The 20,133-nt window shown below is 39.5% G+C and overlaps 1 protein-coding gene across 1 annotated transcript in view; it reads left to right on the top strand.

Moving 5' to 3' along the window:
• wwox (WW domain containing oxidoreductase) overlaps positions 1-20,133 on the top strand; it is a 156,059-nt gene that overhangs the window by 29,092 nt on the left and 106,834 nt on the right. Inside the window, exon 6 of the mRNA XM_023352056.1 lies at positions 13,693-13,781. Coding sequence (XP_023207824.1) covers positions 13,693-13,781 — 89 coding nt within the window. The remainder of the gene's footprint in view (positions 1-13,692; positions 13,782-20,133) is intronic.

The following is a 20,133-nucleotide window of genomic DNA, read 5'->3' as shown; positions in this document are numbered from 1 at the left end:
TGTGAAAGTGAACTGCACCAGCTGAAAATGTAACAAATGTTGCAATTTTGGTCAATAATAGAACCAAGTCTACCAGACTCAATAAATTTTAGTGCTGTGCTTGACAACAAAAGATTTGGTTATCAAGCAAATTTTGCATAGGAAGAAAATACATCTTTCACTTATTTGCAAAATGTTTTGACATTTCTTGATTTTAAATTGATATTTAATCCTTCTCTTAAATTGAAACTCTGCTGCCACATTTGTTTGTCTAAAAACCTGCCTTACCTGGACCTAAACATGAAGCATTAGACTAAGTTTGTGGAGCATCAGGTCCTGTTCCAGCCTTGAAGTTTTCATGCTGCCTGTGATGCATCCCTGCTTTGTGTTGTATGTGTGTATTAGGATTAAAGGTAAGAAATGTAAGGTGTTAAAATATGCAGCTAGGACACAGCATTTGTGATGTAAAATCGGTGTCATGTCTAATTTTTGTTTCATCTTTAATATTTGCCCGACCCTCAGAGACATGAAAGTTCAATGCTCGATGCGTTGCCAATGAATGCCTCCCAAGTGATAAAGCAGGTATTAGCTGAAATAACAAGAAAGGATGCTTACTACCCTGCCACTCAAGGCATTTGCTCTGCTGAGGTGGCTTAGTCTTCATTAGTGCAGACATAGCCTCTGCATAGGCTAGCATGAGTTAATGAATGTTATCAGATCATCGCGTACTTTTCTTTTATGTAGTACTTATGTAAATTCAAACATGGTGTCTCTTGAATTATGGATCTTGTTTCATAGAATCTTTCAACATGTCCAAAAAATCTGCAGCATCCAGGTGAAACTGTAAAGTGCATAAGCATAAGTTGCGTCTTTAGATGCATTGGATGATAATGCTACAGTGTCATGGAAAGACACATGCAGAAAAGTGCAGCATAGTATGAGAGCTAGACTTGTTTTCTTTGAGATTCCGAATGATATTACAATTTTCACTGAATTTCCAATGGCATTTATGTCTAAACATGTCTAAACAGCCCCCAGATTTTCTGAAAACTTTGGGAATTTGAGTTTGAAAGCATTTGGAGTTTCATAAGTATTTCAAGACTTTTCAGTCATTTGAGACAAACAAAATATTTTACTTTTAGTCTCATTAAGCAGTTTGAGTTTGAAGGAATTTGAATTTATTTTGATAACCTTAATTATATATTTTTTTGTGGTATTGTACATACCTTCCAGTTTTGTAGTAGTATTCTACTACTTTATTTTGGCTTTGATAAGCAGAATTTAATTTTAAGATAATCTAAAAACATAAGTACTTTTCAAAGTCCTTACAAAAGCTTTGGATGATTCTTACATGCTAATCCCCTTCCCACTCTCTTTTATATCTTCTCTTAGCTTCCTAATTACTCACTTCTTTTGTCCCTCCCCCCAACATCACCACAGGAGCTACCTGAGGCCCTCATGTCCACCTCATTTATCACTAGGGTTTGATTCCTCTGCTCCAAGTAAGCACAAGGATAAAAAAAAAGAGTTGATGTGGAAGAGTAAAGAGTCCTAACAAACCCTCCCCTGTACATGCTCCTTCTTTTTTGCCTCCCTTTCCTTCAACGTGTGAGGGAGAGATGAATGCAGGCAGTGGAATTAATTGCACTCTGTTACTGAAGATCAGCAAGTTTGCTCAGTTGGCGTGCTGATCTGCCATATGGCTGCCCACTAGGTGAACACTTTGATTAATGTTGCCCACTCCCTAGTTCTTTTTCTCTCCACTAATATTTGATTCTGATAACTGAAGCTCAGCTCCTGTTTCTGGATATCCATGTTCAGGTTTCTTTTCTCTGCTCACCTGAGCCATCTGTATTTGCTTGTGAAGTTTGGTTTACACTCTCCTCCTATCTTTGTTGCTTTTGTACGTGTTATTTCCCAAAACCTTTGAACAATCTGTTATCATTGTAGGCAGTGTTGGGCGGCAGTGAGATTAGAGAAGGGAAGAAAGGCCAGAGTGTTTGTGTAAGAGAGGGATTTGGACCTGTGGGTACGACTCCTTCACACTTGATTAGGCCCCTGGTGTGTTCAGTGTTTCTCTATTAGCTTCCTTAGCCTGTTGTCTTCTTCTGTGTACAGTGACTGCGCTGTAGCCCAGAGGTCTTAGACACACAAACACACCAACACAAGCTATGCACACAGTCAGATAGGACGCTGTGCTAGGGTTCAGGCAGTAACAAGGAGGTGAACAGATGCCGGAGTCACAATATCAATAGGGCTGACTGTGGGTAATAATACCTTAGCACGGTTCAGCCATAAGACAGCGCTAACTAGAGAGGCAACTCTCAAGTGGAACATTAGCTATCTGCAAATCACAGAAGGTAGCAGTGTTAGTGTGTGTGTGTCGGGTTGTTTCTGGCCTGAGGACTCCCATTACACGTCAGAGAACCAGTTTCTGCTGCAGGGGTGCGCTGGGAGGGTGTCAGTGCCACTCTTGCTCTGTGATAAAATGTTCTTACCTGGGGTCACAAGTTCAAGTTTTTCCTTTCCTCCCCTGTCTTAATGAGGCAGCGATGGAGCGCCATGCAGACATCTATGTAGAAAGATCTATTATAATCACACGGGTGCTTTGTTTTCCCTCTGTTTTATGGCCTGTTCCTGCCGCTCGTCTGTCTTGGTCTTCCTCGGTCTTGTTAAGTGCTGCCATTCTCCTGTGTTTGGATGTGGCCCAGAGGGCCCTTAGTGAGACCAGGGGCTCTGAATGAGGTGCAAACCCCAGCCAGCGGGTGCCCACAGTAGGCTGCCAGTCCCCCTAAATCTCCCTGATTACCTAAGGTGGCTTCGGTGTGATGGGGGTGTTACAAAGGTGTTGGGCTCTCTAAAGAGGCTGATTGAGATGCAAATGGAGGCCATAACTCAGAGGTAATGCAGACCTGAGCACCCTTAGCCTCGTCCGTTCCTGCTCACCTCACTCTCTCATCGTTCCCCATTTACTCCAGGATAGGAGGAGGGACTGTTATTGTCTCGAGGTAAAGTTAGATATTTATCATAGCAGAAGAGAATCACAGACTTCAAGGGAGAGCCGAATAGAATAACAAAGTACAAGGGTGCAAAAGGATTTTGTTTTTAGTAGGGAAACAGACATAGGTAACGCACATGCTGCAATATTTGAGCACAAATGGAAAACACAGCTGCAGACACCAAAATGTGCTTGTGTTTCTTCGGAGGAACAGATGGACACAATAAAGTGTGAGGGACTCTGGGCTTTGCCAGTAGAAAGGTGGAGTGAACCGGCGAGGAGGAGGGGAGGAGTAATTGCGCAGTCCTTTGCTGAATTGTTCTGTGGATGCAAATTTAAATCCCTCCTATTATTTTAATAATCTGCCTTTTACTGCTTGTGCTCGGATCATTTGTTTGCAAACCAGGTTATTTGGAGAGGGAGGCTCGGGGGTAATTTCATGCTTTGGAGCATTTATATCTATAACTTAATGAGGAGAGGGCCTGTTGTTTCCTGGTAATACACTGCTAGAGGGAAGCAAACTTTTTATTCTTCGTTTAGGGTACTGTTAGAGGGCAATAACGTGGGATTACTCTGATGGAATTAAGGAGCAAACTGAGGAGAGGCCTAATGCTGCTTTGGGTGATAGACCAATCTCAATACCACTCTTTTAATTCATTTTTTTTTAAGGCTACAGGATGGATCAGAGGAAATTGGCTTTTATGTTTGGCCATTACATTGCAAAAGTAATCGTACCCTTTGAACTTTTTTACAGTTTGTCACATGACAAAAACAAGCTTCTGTGTGTTTTATTGGGACCAAGTTATCGAGTTATTTTTAGCCTCTAACTTTGACTTGACCAGGAATAGATACCAATTACTAATCAGGCAATTGATTGCTCTGTACTTTATTTAGTGGCATCAGAGAAGGGGGCTGAATACATCATTATGCATCATTGTCCTCACACTGTATAATTATACACCACTTTGTGTGGGCCCGTTACATAAAATCGAATTAAAATAAATATTTGTAAAAGTTTAAGGGATGTGAAAGTTTTGTAAGATATTGCACAGTCTTCAGCTTTAGGTGCTCTGTGACATTTTTCACATTTTCATATTAATTCACAACAATTTAAATGTCTCAGGATTTTTAGATTACACAGAATTTTGTTTCCTTATTGACACTTGGTATATGGATGGCTATAATTTCAGCCTGGCGTTCCAATACAAATTTAATTTATCCGAAGTTTAATATGTTTACCTGGAAGACAAAAGGAAGACACTCATGTGAGATCATCAACATTGTTAATGCAGTTACTTCATTCTTTGGTGCCAGAGCTGTTGTTGGACAAGGTGATGGTAAAGATAGCTTCCTCTGCCCTCCGTCTTCTCTGCCATGGCTTCGTTCCTCAGGTTCCCTAGTGAAGGACTTTTCTCCCAGCAAATTTAATCAGACTGCATGAATTAAAGTAATAATTTAATTTGTTTACAAGGCGTCATTTGTTCTCTGTCACTCCTCGGGTCCGTTGACAATCTTCATCTCGCTGACCTCCGGCCTTTGCTGAGGTCACGTGATGCATTTATTACATTGTTGTACGAGATGTGTTTAGGCTAATACTAGGCGACGAGACACTGAACACCATGATGAGATTCTTATTATTCAGATTTGTGTGATACTTTAGCAGAATGCATAACTGTGTGACCTTATCATCAAGCAGAGAAGATGATCTAAACTGTGCTCTAATGAATTTCCTTATGAATCTGAATTAATAACAATAAATGTATCAGAAGGTGACCCCTGCTTCATGTGCATTGTTAAACAGGGCCTTTCAAAAGTATTTACAGCCCTTTTGTCACATCTTCTCACATTACAATCATAAATTTAAATTTAGTGGAATTTCATGGACCAACACAAAGTGCATATTCATAAGGACAACAATGAACATTTTTAAATGAATAAAAAAGTCTGAAAAGTGTGGCATATGTGTGTACTCTACCCTCTCACTACTTTTTAAAGCCAAATTTCAAGTTTAACTGCAATTACTATAGACAGAAATGTCTGCCGATTCTTTTTTACAGAATGTTGCTAAAGTGATCACTCCAATTGGTTGTGCAGAACCTACAAACATAGGACCTTGAATGAACCATTGTACTATGTATGTGCTTTCATCTGAACCAGTCCAGTGTGACTGTTTGTTCAGGGTGTTTAGTCTCAAGTCTTTTGCAGCCTCTAACAGGCTCTCTTCTAGTATAGAGCCTCCCATCACTTCCTTACAGCTCCCCTATCACTGCTGAAGAAAAGCATCCCTCTGCATGATGCTGCCACCACCATATATTGTGTGTTCAAGGTGATATTTAGTGGTAGATTTAATCCACATGCAGCATTTTGCATGTTGGCTGAAGAAAGGCCTCATCTAACCAGAGTATTTTTATTCACGTTTTCTGTTCCTCATAAATTGCTTATGACAAACTTTAATTGAGACTTAAAACTTAAAACAGTGTCTGTCTTCGATGAAGGCCAGATCTGTGGAGTGCCTAACTAATTTGTATCTTGTTAGTGGATTATCCACCTGTGCTGTGGATCTCTGCAGCTCCTCCCGAGAGCCTCACAGCTTCTTTCCTGATTTGAGATTAGATTACCAATGAGTCCCTTTTAGATCAATATACCCATAAACATCTAACTTCAAACCCACTAACTGTTCTTCTCTTAATCATTTCACATCATGTAAGGTTACATGTTTCTGTCACCGGGCCGTGTGTGCTTTTAGAAATTTGTAATTTTAATATTTCACAGTTGAGTGTGTATGAATACTTTTGGATCCCTCTTAATCCTTCTTCGATGCCACTCATGACTCAAGACAACAGAAGAAAAAAAAGCCTTTATTTTTCCAAGAAAGAGATAAATACGCAATTTCTTGTTTCCATTGAAAACATGAAACCCGTTCGAACTTTAGGATATTTTCAAACAAAAGAGCTTTTAATCAAAGTGCACACAAGACCCTGAGGAGGGTGAAAACATCCCTTCATCAAAAGGTCTATTTCACACTTACTCACATCAAAGGTCTCCATGTTTCTTAATTGCAAGATTCTTTTCTTATTCAGTTATGTGATGCTCATGTTTTCATACGGCTGGTTTGAGAGAAAAAAAAGTAGCAAATCAAAGAGGCTTAATTTATTATCTCTGAACAGTGATGTGTTCACCTCCGCGGTGTGTGAGGAAATGTAAGCTTCTCTCTCAGAGCTGTAGTGTTGTATCCGGCCTTGGGATATAGAGATGACGATACAAGTCGGGAATGTTTTAGGAGAAAATTAAACAGTCTCAAACTAGCAGGTTTAGATAAAGCAATCACATTACTGCAGCACTAGAAAAAGAACAAATTATTTTGTAGTCGAGAGAGCGGCGCTTTATTGCTGACGCCTCTAAAGAGAAAGTTGTGTACCAGAAATGCGCGCGGCCTGGGTGTTTTTCCTTCTTCATTGTTATCTAACCTCAATGTAATCAGCCTCTAAGTCTGTTCGTGCTGTTCACGCCAGACGCTAAAGTCCCTGCACAGAATTGCAAAATAAGTTGGGTGTAAATATGTAATTGCTGGCGCTTATTCGGAGATCTGAAATATTAGGGAGCAATATGGATCGCATTAAAATCCTGGTTGTTAGGGGGATCGGTTACACTGAAGACATGCGGGAAAAATGTGCACAGTCTGCGAATCTGGCGGAGATAGAGCGGTCGAGATGAGGGAGGGGAAGACGGGAGCAGGAGAGGGTGAGGAAATGGAGGAGAAGAGACAGAGAGGAAAAGGAGAGAAAGATGAAAATCTCTTGATGTCTTTCTGAGAACATAGACACATTATTTAAATCTCCATCTCTTTTTAATGTAAATGTGATCAGGCTCTGCCCTGGGTGAAGGAGTGAGAGAAACGAAGTTCAGGCAGAATAGGACACACACGCAGACACACCCACACACACACACACACTGACAGACATCAAAAACTAAGAACCATGTTAGCCTTGAACATGGGGTGAAATTAATAGAGGACTTTTACAGAGAAAAACACTTTTTATTACATTCATTGTTCTTTTTTTTCTTTTAAAGCACAGTGGTTGGTGTACAGTGTGCAAGTTTAGGTGTGTGTGTATAAGTTTGCGTGTGTGTTTGTGTGGAATCTGATCCCTGCTGCAGGCCCCCTGGCCCTGGTCTGTCTGCATCCGAAAAGCAAACTCTGCAATTATGATGACCGCCCTGTCCTTTTCATTCCCCATCTCTGTCTCTCTCATCTGTCTGTCCTGAGCGCCATCCCTCCCCTCGCCTCCTCTCCCTGTCTTCATCTTTGTCTTCACTCTGACCCATCTCTTTTGATAGCTAAATAAATTAGCCCTAATGGTGAATAGATCAGGAGTTATTTCTTCAAACTTTATTATGCATGACTGAATTTAAAATGCTTAAGGTTTTTTGTGCGCTATTCATGTATCTACATTTATTGTCTGGTGGGCAACAGTTTATGTACATGTCTAAATAATTTGTTTGTGAAATTTTAAAAGCAACAACATACAAAGATAATTTTGGAAAAAAATATGACAAAAATTAGACAATGTCTCTTTTTTGGTAATTTAAAGTAGTTTAGCGCCTACTATCTCTGATTTGCATTGAATTTTAATACACAAGATGGGTAATTTTGCTGTGTCCTCTGTGCTCATGCTGGAGGAAAAATATTGAACATATTTATTAATAATTATAAGTTTTGAATAAAGCTTTATTGGTTTACCGATTAAGTACTTTTTCCTTGATTTTTTTCTAGCCAAATAGTCATTCTGAGTTTTTCTTTTCCTATTAATTCATTCCTAATTTGCTAAATATTTGGTATGCATGCTTTTATGCATAAATAGCAAAAAACTTCCATATTCTTAATTTTCTGCTTGATTAAAAATTAACATCTCTGTCAACTAAACAGCAGCTGATTTTTTTTTCTTGGTTTGGGTCTGAAACAGGAAAAGAAACGGAAGAATTAAAAACACAGGTGTTGGAAGCAATACTCTGAAAGTAAGCAAACATTGCACTACTTGGAAATTATATTTGACAGACATGCTCGCAGATACAAGGTGTATTAAGGTTCAGACTATAATATTGGATTCCTGCAAAAACTAATAAAACTAACAGTCTCAGGTTTGGGCCTAAAACTTTCTTAAAAATGGTCATATTTTCGGTACTACAGCTGAAATTGTATTTTATGATGTGTTTAATTTTTGCATACATTCATTTATTGTTTCCTTGATATTTTTCTAAGCAAGTTTTTTCACCTGGAATTTGCTTGCTGAATGTTTGGGCAGGTAATATTAAAACAATCTGCTTAAGCCACCGTCTGGCTCCTCTGTCATGAGAAAGTTTATATTTGATGATGTATGACTTGAAAACCGATTTTAATAGTTTGCTATATGTCTTTATTATTAACTAACTACACGTTTTGTACAATTTAAGAAAGTATAAATGATCTGAAGTCACTTATCAGAGTGACTTCTAAATTTAAGTTGATGAACTTAAATTGATAAAGCTGCAGTTTAATGATACATTTCATTTGATTTTATAACCAGAAAACTTACAAATTGTGAGATATAAGACATCAATAGACCAAACATCTCATTAGATTTGTTTTAAAAAAGTGAATTAATTATTTTAATACACATCCGAGATATGCACTTCAATACCTGGATGATTACAGTCGATGTTACTGCTCTGTCTTGAAGTATGTCACACTCTAAACTCAGAGCAGATTGGTTCTTGGCAAAAATGACCATTTAAAAAGGATTGATTGAATATATGTGTGACCTTTATCTGCTACATTCTCAGCTGCTTTGTGCTGCTTTCATGCTATTTCACATATTTCTTACATGGACATTGATTTTATTATTGTGACATAGAATTTTGGACTCCAAGGAAAAGTTGCAAAAAACAATAATATATACACTTTAACTTGCTTATCTTGTTAGAGTTTTAGCTAAATCTTTGTTTGGTTTGCGATCAGTCTAAAATTTAAATAATAATGGTGTTGAAAAATGTTGAATTTGACTTTGTGCAGAAATTTGCACAAAGCTAATAAACACCTGTTCTTCGAAAACAGTAAGTTCAATAAAAGCAGATATAAAATTGCATTTCTTTGACAACTTACTGTAAAACATTAAACATATTAATAACCAGCCATACGCTAACATTTTCTTTTGCAATTTTAAAATGTAAAGTCCATGAGTTTTTCCTTTCTTTTGAACTGCCTTTCTGTCTGCAGTCTCTGCTTCCTTATCAGGTTTGACTGATCTGCTCACTAATTGATGTGCTGCATTCATTACAGTTATTAATGCTCTGTTTACTAACACGTCTTGCCCTTTGCATGCCGCTGAATAAGGATGTCAGTGAGCACTTAACCACAAGCTGGCCCTTTTTCTCCCCGTGCGAGTCCTTATGTGCGTGTCAGGTGCACGTTCGGAGTATCGGCACGCCTTTCCCTCATTCTTCATGTTTTTCATCTGGAAAATCATCCCATGTCCTTCCTTCACCTTTCCCCACATCTGCCCCCACACTTGCTTGATTTGTAACTTGATTTCAGGAAAGGGAAAACCTGTAGATTATCCTGCTTTCATTAGGGGGGGAAAAACCCAGTCCGTGTCAGAGAAAGAAGAAATCAATTTAATACAGACTTAACTGGAGGAAATTGCATATTCTGCCTGTATGTGCTGAACAGGCACTTTCTCTTCCTCACCAGGGACCTGCCTCCCTATTAATTGCACTGTGTTTGCGCGTCGGAGGGTGAGGAAATGTGTGTGCATGCGAGCATTTGTTTATTTGTGCGTGTTTGTGTCTGCAACGTGCAAAACGTGAGGGTCCTGAGTTTGCAGGAGTGTGTGTTCGGCCTCTTTGTCTGCTCGGAGGTCAGCTCTCCGGCCTGCTCCGGAGCACCCGGACAGATGTTTCTTCGCTTTTAGCCGGGGATGCGCACACACACACCACACGTGGTGTGTATCCATATTTCTTTGTTGTTGTGTGGTTCATGCATAAGCACAAGTGCATGTGACTTAGCCAGGTGGAGAGGAGATTGGTTGGTATTTATGAACAAACGTCATAATTGTGACAGGATGATATACGAGCTGCACGTTCCACAGTTTCTCCCCTCCTTTCTTTTCTCTTTTTTCGTTTTGCTAAAAATATATCAAAATCTGTGATACGAGTCTTAAAAGCTGATGGCTAATTTAGCGGGGTGTGTTGCAGACAAGGTCACGCCGATCTGAGTTTCCCTGCGTTCCACCCTCCGAGGCCTGTTCTAATCTACGGAGCAGGAAGAAGGGCTCAAAGTCATTTCTCTAATTGCTTTTATAAGGTGCCCTTTTCACATGGTCTCTTCCCTGCTCATTCACTTTCATCGCATTTTCAACACCTTTTCTCTGCACCTGCAGGTTAAGATACACCCATGCTACACTGCTCTCACTTTAAAGCGACATTAGAAGTATTCGCAGGAAGTGAAACTAGTTATAATTAGTAAAATATTAGCTATATCCTTCCAACCAACAAAGGAACAAAAAACAGCGCAGCGCAGTTAAAACCACAAAAATGCTAAATTTTTTTACCTGATCGTGGCTGAGGAGATTAACAAGGATTAGCGGGGTAAGTGTTTTGTAGATATGGAGTACTTTGAAGCCTTTTAAAGATGCCTCTGCTTTGGTGATCCATAAGAGGCAGCGAGGTGGCGAGCGGCACAAGGTGAGGGTAGATGGAACCAGGGGTTAAAGTATGAGAGTGAAGCCTGAGAAGGATAAAGGGAGTGTGGGATGAGATTGAGTCCAGTGCATTAAGACAGTGTATTATTTGGCGGTTCCACTTGCTTGCGTCCATTAGTGGTGGCTGCTGTGCTATTAAAGGGGTCAGCGAAGTGTGTGTGTACCTGTGTAGGTGTGTGTGTTTCAGGAGTTAGCAGAGTGGTCCAGTGTCTTATTGAACAGGATGAAGCTCCCCCTGCTTTAATACATCTTCATTTTATTGGATTGGATGGCCTCAGTTATAATTGTATTAGAGCGCTTACCCGTCTTACGCTACCTTCCACTCCTTCTCCATCTCTCTCCACAACAGAGACCACATGCCATAGGGAAACACCAGGGGAGGCTCTTAGGATCTCAGCCTTCTCTCTTGTAGGCAGAGGTTAATAAATTGTTGCTGTAGTTTTCATCCTTCCTACAGGTAAAAGCGAAACATTTACAGATTGTTGTACTGTAAGTTGGATGGCTGGAGGTGAGAGATTGCTTATTCGTCCAAATTCTCTTCTGATATTTTTTTAATGTGTAGCCATTTGGACAATGTTTGACAGAGGCAAGGTGGAAAATTATTTATATTTCCAGACTTGATTTTTTTATTTGTCTAAGAGTTCAATCCATACATCATAAATCTATAAATGGACCTTTTCTATTTATAATTTATAAACATTGGCCATGAAGCACAGAGAACTCTGGACATTAAAATCTCAGAAACTTGTGTAGGAGCCCTGCAGTTTGTTTTTAGATGTTGCGTGCGGCTCTGTAGACTAAAGCTGGTTCCTGTGGCTCCCTGAGGGAGTTACCCAGAGAGGCATCGCTGTCCCTTGCTTCTGTCTTTCGTCCTTGAAAGGGAGAGAAGTTGTCAGGGTCCTCATAAAAACCCTGAACGATTGTATCTCTGTGATCTGCCTGTCTTTTCCTACCCTTTTTTTTCTCCTTCTCCTTCCAGAACCTGGCCATCTGTCTAATTGTTCACCTCCATAGCTTTAATGCTTTCTACATGCTCCCCCCTCTTCTTTCCAGGCAATAAACTTTATTTTCTTCGCAAGACTTCAGTCTGCAGGGGGAGGGTAGGCAGGCGGGCAAAGCAGGCTGCTCACCTTCTTCGTGCTGGATTTGCTCCAGTGGACCCCTAAAATCCTCCCTCTCTCCTTCCTTCGTTCTCCCATTTCTTCTTTTTTTTCTACCACATCTCCAGAGGAGAGATGTTCGTCAAGCTGACATTTGCTCTCATCTTCTCTGCTGGCCATGCACACATGAGGAGCTTTCCTGTTGAGGAGGCCTTCCCAGTGACCTGTTAATTATCAGTGTGCATGTCCTGACCTTGTTTGGAGAACCTTTGCACGCTCTTATGCCAGAAAGTTTTTTAGTGTGACGTAGTCAACATCACATAGTTAAAATGCACAATTATAAACAAACAGTATTTTCTCTTTTATAAAATAACACCCTTTCCCTTGAGTTTGTGGACCATGTGAAAGTGACACGAAGTATAAATGCATATTGCACTTGTAAGTCATTAAATTAGACAGTTGTCTCCTCTCACCTGTGATTACTGCTGTGTGTGGATCATATAAGCAGGTACCCTATAATCATATCTATAATAGTCATAATCAGCCCTTTAATGTTCTGTAATAGCATCCGTATAATGGTATAGAGTGGCATCAAGAGAATAATTCAAGCATAGCTAATGGTGTGATGGCATGGTTTTACCCTTGAGTCACAACATTGCGTTTGTTGTGTGCATGTGGGAGTGTGTGTGTGTGCCTGTGTATGCATGTTTGAATACGCCCCGGGGCAGTTAAGGTGTCAGTAAAATGCCTGAAGAACCCCATTTCTTAACCCTTTGTTGTTTTCGTCGTGCTCACTGCTCCGTGGAACGTCCTTGCTGGGAGTGTCATGTATGCTTAGCTTTGCAGGGAGACATTCCCAAGTGCTGGTCACATACAGGAGCTCATATCTGTGGAAAAAAAAGGCTGACAGCAAAGCAGCAGTGATGCCGCTGGTGGCAGGGTTGGGAGCTGAGTGCTCTTCCGGGTGTTATGCGAGCTGATGCCGTTCCTCAGGGATTCGGAGCGCTGCGCAGGAAATAGTAGAACTCGGAGAGCAGAGTGTGCGGGATGCTCAGTTTCACTTCATGCTACGTGCTCTACTGCTAACACATGTCAAGGTCCCATGTGAGCTTGGACTTAGCCTGTTTATTAAAGGCTTGTACTGATATAAATGAAGGAAGGTGGAAAAGACAAGAGAAAAGAGGATCTCTGTTGACACATTGACAAACATGGTTTTCTGCTGTTTTTAAAGAAATGTGGCCCTGCAGGCCTGCATGTGTCTCAGCTGAGGCCTCTGGCCTGCAGCGGAGCGATACACTGTGATAGAGAGGATGATGAATATTTAGCTTGAATGCAGCTATGCATTCATTTCTTAAGTCATTTATCTTTCTCTTCTCCGCCCCTATTCTCAGCCTGTCTCCCAACATATGGCATAAGACGGGCCACACACACACGCACACACACCACCACACAGGCTATACGTACAGAGTTCCTTAAGTCTTTGAAGTCTTCTTAGAAACACTGTAGTTTGCTACAGTGGTTTCAAGCAAACAGAAGAAATGGCAAAGTGAAATGACTCACAGCAACTTACGTTTCTGTTTCATTGACTAGTTCAGTTCACATAATCTCCAAAAATCCAGACACAAAAGATGAGTGGGAAGAAGAAAAACTCTTATACAGCCTGTCCCGTCTTTCACATACATGCACTCAAAATGTAGTATATTTTAATTCTCACATTCAGCTGAATTATTTAACCGAATCTTGTTTTATTCCTTTTTGGCTTCTAAACTTTTAATTTTTACATTGACAGTAATGAGACAATGAATTTTTTGAAACATTCTGTTGTATTTTTTCTTTCTCTTTTATTTTGCAATTATGTATATTTTTTTTCTCTCAACAGCACAAAGCACGAGTAGAGGCCATGATGTGTAACCTGGCTTCTCTCCGCAGTGTCAGGGAGTTTGCAGAATCTTTCAAGGCCAAAAAGCTGTGAGTATAAACATACGTATTTGTTTCTGAACTTAGAAAATCTTCATATTCTTGCAAAGATATAGATACTTTGCCTTGCAAAAGTATTTATATCTGTTGAACCTTTCACATTTTACTACTTTACAGCTACAAATTCTGTGTATTTGAAGTGATACCTGAACACAATGAACCATTGTGATTGTGAGGTGGAAGAAAAAGGATATATTCTCCACAAGTCTTTTGCAGCCTCAGGTCTCTTTAAAGATTATCCTGTTTTTAGCTCCATCCGTTCTCCCGGGGGATGACGGATTGAACAAAGCTCTCTGAATTGTTCAAGCTTTAAATATTATTTTATAAGCCAGTATTGATTGCTTTGAATTGTATTTAGGGGTGTCAGGGTGAAAGGGTTGAATGTAAATTTTATATTTCAATATTAAAAAAAACAAAAAACTTGCAACAAACAATGTGACAATTTCATGTTTAGGTGCAACACTTTCCTAGTCTATCATAAAATCTCAATATAATTAATTAAAGTTGATTTAAGAAAAATGAGAAAGTTCAAGGAGTAATAGTACTCGTGTAAGCAAGGACAATATTAATAATTTCTTTATTCATGTGTATTATTTTAGGGTCTGATTTTTGCTGACATTTGGACTCAAATCATTACAGTATATCAGAACTGTGGTTCAGACTCTAGCAAATCAGATTTAGAAGTTTTTCCTCAGTAGTTCAGGACTTGGAGGAATAACTAATCCATGTTAATGTATTAAGGACATAAACAGTGTATCTAAATCTGGTGTACTTAAGGGACATCCTGAACTTTACTGATAGACACCATATGGACATAACCCCAAGAGTGAGTGTGTGTATTTGTGTCAAATTGCTTGACATTGGTTGAATGCTTTCCATCGCTCATTTTGTCATGGTCAGCTTTTACGCCTTGCGTCTTACATCCGGCAAGCAGGCGTTCCGTTGCTATTTTGGGGTCGTGAATACAGTTATCTGTGCTGCTCATCCACCTGCAGGTCTCAGTAGGACAAAAGAGCGTGTGTGTGTTTGTGTGTCTGGGAAGGGCTGTTGGTGTCAAGGGAGCCCCTTGGGGAGAGGCAGGGCAGCCATCGCCCGTAGCAGCCCTGGGGCAGGGTATGGCCATCCAGGGCACGCGTCTTGGGTCACGGCCAAACTCCATGGTTACGTTCTTCGATCTGTGTCATATACTTTTATTCCAACTTCTTCTTGTATTTGTATCTCCTTATAATAGCTTAATTCATACATTTCCTATCGTCCCTTTCATTTCGCTATGTTCAAATTATCTGTCTGCTGCCAGTTTTCTCTCTTTCTGTTTCTCATGTTGTCTCTCAGTCTCTCTTTACCTCAGTATTTTGGCAAGGTTGTATTTCTTCATTAGCCATGCTGTTGGAGGGGCGGTGGGTAGTGGGGGACTCCCACGGGACGTCAGAGTACATTAATTCTCATCAGAAGGCGAACAGAGCAGAGTGGAGGCTGGGAGCTCTGAGCTGTGAATGGCACTGGGCAGCTGTCTGACTCCACCAACACTCTATTACTGCACGTATGTCTTCAGGCATAACACACGGCGGAGCCACAAACAGTGGCCACATGCGTGAGCATACATGCACGCTCAGACGACTGTGCACGCACTGTTTGCATGCGGACACAAGTGCACGATAATGCTCCTACAGCGTGTCATTGACAGGTGAAATGTAATCAGAGTCTTTTTCTTTGCGTTGCCTCGTTTCTCACTCTCTTGCTTTTAAGCGCTCCAGTCAGTGGCTTTCATGCTGCTTTGTGTTCCATTGACCCCAATTCTGCTTTAATTGCCTGTCCTTTGAAATGAAATTACCTGGATATTGATATTGTTGAATGCAGTGCGATTTCATTGGGATGTAATTGATGAAGGACGCTGCTGACATAAACGCTTAGTACAACTTCTGCTTCTGCAGCTCGTAATTAACACAAGCTCTGTGTGCTCACCTGCATTCATTTTCTCTACTTTTATTTTTGATGCCTTGAAAAAGTCTCCATACTGCTTGAAAGCTCAAATGGTTTTTTTGGGATTCTATATGATGGACCAACACAGCAGTGCCTGATTAAGAGAACAAAAGAGGATGTACAGTTATTCTTTTTTTAACAATGAAAATATTGAAAAGTGTTGACATTTATCCAGCCTTGTGAAGTCAACACATTACCCATTGACCTGTCAATGGGTAATGTGTTCATGATGCTGTTTGTTCACCGATGTGCTACAAACTCGTGAGGCCTTCTCAGTATATCTATACATATTTTTGAGGTTAAATTACAAACAGGTGGAGTCTGTTTATCATACAGCTGTGGAAAAAAATTAAGAGACCACTGCACTGAACCCTATTGAAAACCTCATGGTTCTTCCACCAAATATTGATTTCTGAACTCTTCCTGAGTTAAAACATCAGTATTGTTTTTTCTAAATTAATATTAATTTGTTTTCTTTGCATTATTTGAGGTCTAAAAGTGCTGCATCTTTCTCGTTATTTTGACCATTTGTCATTTTCTGCATATAAGTACTAAGTTTTTGCTTTGAATTTCGGAGACATGTCAGTAGATCATAGAATAAAAGAACAATGTTAATTTTTTTTCAAACGTAAACCTATAAAAAGTAAAATCAGATAACTGATCATTTTGCAGTGGTCTCTTAATTTTTGCCAGAGCTGTTTGTGTGTCATATTGTTTAATTTAACACTTAAGGATTCAAATGCGATGAAATAAAAATACATGCATTACATTTTGCTGGCTGATAACATAAAATTCCAGTAAAATAAATAAGTAAAATACATTAACAAGGTTCAAAGGTTATGAAACGGTTGCAATTACATTTCCTGTTCTTTGGCCTATAATTTTCCTTACTCTATAAACATTAACTTCTGGTTCTTGGGGAGAAATATGGGTCAGAAAGAGTCTTTACTTTGTGTGTGTTTCCAGTTTTCCTCATTTCAATAAAGTCCAGTGTTAATGACTGCTTGTCCAAACCTTACTCACACAGGCAATCTCTTCCTGCTGGCCTACATTACCGAGGAGGTCAGGGGTCACACCCGCGGGGGTTATTTAAAGTAAATATATAAACATATGTGTCCCCGTCTGGTAGTTAACACCCTCGTTTGACCAGCGCTGAGATTGCACCGCGGTGCATGGTGTTCTGTGAAGCCTTAATGTGGAGAGAGGGACTGTGGTATGCGGCAATAGGCCTATTAAAGACATTCATTAGACCTGCGCTTATGAGAGAGGGACTAACTGGTGGGCAGTTGAATTAACAGGCCTTTTACATTACAAGCAGACTCACCAGAGCCACATTTAAGCTCTGTGTGTGGGGGAAGCTCTCTGCTGGCCAGAGAGAAGTTGGTTATCTGAGTTTTTGATTAGAAATTTGTGATCTTCTCTGAGTGACAGACTCTGTTTTGTCCCTTTGTCTTTGCAGAATAAGGTCACAACATTGAATTCCTAAGAGGAGTTACTGGAAAAACTATTAGTTTACAGTGAACGCTTTAGTGAGGGGTTGAAAACTTGGGTCAGGAGTTCAAGCCCGTGGCGTTAGTATGAAGCCCCTTGTGAGCACACTGGGGACTGAGCCAAGAGCTTTGCCTTGTTTTGCACAATGATACTGTACTTCATACTCTGTTAGACAAGGGAACGTCAAGTCAAAAGCAACAAATTTAATTTGCCATCTTTTAAGCAAATAGCATTTTCTCACTAGACCTTGAAATCACCACACGTTTTTACTGCTCTGTTTCATTTTATCTACAGCATTAAGCATTCATAGCCCTTCAACTCACACTTTGTAAACCCATATAGACTTCAGTGTGTTGTACTGAATTGTATTCTATTTGTTAGACTGACACAAAGTAGAGCATAACCGTGAAGTAGATGGAATATGATAGTTTTCAAAATTTCACACAAAGACTGAATACATTTTGACCCAGTCCTTTAAAGCCTGATTCCTGAAAATAAAATCCAGTGGAACCTTTAAAGAACAAATGACATACAAGGAATCATTCAAAAATACCAACTTACCAAGCATTTAAATGCCTGTTTGTACTTGCCTAGAGCAGCTGATAAACCCATGAATCTCTGGAGGAGCTATACAGGTCCACAGCTCAGGTGGGAGAATCTGTTTTCAAGACAATTGTTGGTCATGTAAAGCAGAAATGGAAATGGAAGCGTGGCAAAAAAAGAGGATTGCTTAAATTATTTCCATTTCTGGTGTGCAACAAGTCATGTCTTTGTGCTCAAAAACTAACATCGGCCCTCACTTTTTTGCCCTCAGTCCAGCTAAATAAAACTTGCCCACAGCTGAAAATTCAGCACGATCTTTTTGAAAAAGCCAACTCATTATTTTTGATGAATATCCACTTCAGGAGATTTTGGTCACATTTGAGGATCCACCATTTTGTTTGTCTTTTTAGGTTTTAAAATAAATAAATAAATAAATAAAAAAAACCCAAAACAAACAAACATAAAAAAGTAAAAAAACAAAACAGTGTTTTGCAAATAATTGTGAAATAATTATGTAAATTAAAACACTATTTTCTACCTAATTAAAAGATAAATTGATCTAAGGAAATATTACAGGCACTTTTAGAGTCATTCAGCTAAAACAACAACAGCTAAAATCCTTCATTTCTAATTAAGTATACATGTAATGTAAAAACATTAATTTCTTTTATTTGAAACATCCTTCTTAAGGTTGCCACATGCTTAAAGAAGTGTGATTTATATCACTAAATTTCACATAGACTAAATTTACTGATATTTTCTAATGTTCCTGTGGAACAAAACAAAGGAGAAAATAGGAACATTAACATTTTAGTACGTTTTTTAAACCTTAACTGAAATTTATTGTGACTATTAATCAAAATTATTATCATGACAATAAATTTTTTACGGTAAATGATAAATGGTACCATAAACACCCATACATGATTGTTAGCCGAAGTTATGAAGAACCTCTGTAGAAGATCCAAAGATCAACTTGTGGCTCAAGAGCTGCAGGTTGAATATGTTTGGTTTTGATCAAAGCATTCTAATATGGCAGAATGGCCCAGTCAAAGTTCAGAAATAGATCCATTTGAGTACTTCTCCTGAGACTTTAAAAATCTGACTGATTTTAGCTTATTTTGCAAATAAGAATGGACTAAAATGTCAGTATCTAGAAGTGTACAGCTGATAGAAATTCAGCTGTAATTGCAGCAAAAAGAGGTTCTATGAAGTGTTGACGGAGGGCATCTGAATAACAGTGGATGCCTCATTTTTTAGAATTGTATTTGAAAACTGTTTTGCAAAACATGTACTAATTGTTGTTCACTTTACAGATATGCACTGCTTTGTGTTGGTCGGTCCCATAATATTCCAATGATATATGGCAAACTTTGTGCTTGTAACTTTAGAAAATGTTGATAGTTTCATTGGGTGTGAATATTTTTCCAAGGCACTGTACTTACTTGTGTTTTGTGGCTCAAAACAATTGAGTTATAGACTTCTTTGCCTTGCTATATTTTGGGTAAAAACTTAAATGTCTCACTGCTGGTGTGTTGAATATGTGCTGAGGTTGGCATTCTCTAAGTTGACTCCTGCCTAGGTTTGTGCTCTTTAATGAACCTAGTGTGTTCAGAGGCCTGAAGGTGATCGTACAGTATAGTACTATGTAATAGCATGGGATGGCTCATTATAGAAAGGCATAACAATTCACACATTAATTTTCCAGCATCCAGTTTTTAATTAATCCAGTAGGCAGTCTTAAACACAGGGTACACAAATTGCCTTCGGCCTCATAATTAATTCTAATGGAAGAAATTAAAAATTGGTGGGGTGTGTTTGGATTGTTCGCCTGTGTTACTGTGCCTTTTGAGCTCGCTAGAGCGTCACTGTCACCGACAAGGATCTCTCACTACCTTGACCAATCCCCTTTCTCTGCCACGAGGAGGTGGATCTGCTTGCCCACTCAATGGAAATCCAAAGCACATGTGGACCGCTGAATAAAATCAGCTGCTTTCAATATCATGACTTCAGAGACCACTTGATTTTATCTGCTTCGTCTTCTCCAGTTGATGTGCTGGTGGATTTGGTTTCTCACGGTAGCTGTGCAGATGTTGTGTTGAAACACTTTACTTCCATCACGAGTGTGTTTAAATGATTGAAGAATCAGTTTCCATTCGTAGCTGCTCTTGGAATCCAGCCAGCTGGAGTCAGTATCTACAGTAATTGTGTAGCCATGGGGAGACTCACTAGAAACCTCTGTATAATCCTATCATTGATAATGATGCTCCTCTGCAGACCAATAAAACCTTCTTTAATGGGCAAATTTCAGATTTTTCAGCCGACAAAC

Source organism: Xiphophorus maculatus, chromosome 2 (genome assembly GCF_002775205.1).
Source record: "Xiphophorus maculatus strain JP 163 A chromosome 2, X_maculatus-5.0-male, whole genome shotgun sequence".
NCBI lineage: Eukaryota > Metazoa > Chordata > Actinopteri > Cyprinodontiformes > Poeciliidae > Xiphophorus > Xiphophorus maculatus.
The sequence above is the reverse complement of the archived record's forward strand: the minus strand, read 5'-3'. Positions and strand labels throughout refer to the sequence as shown.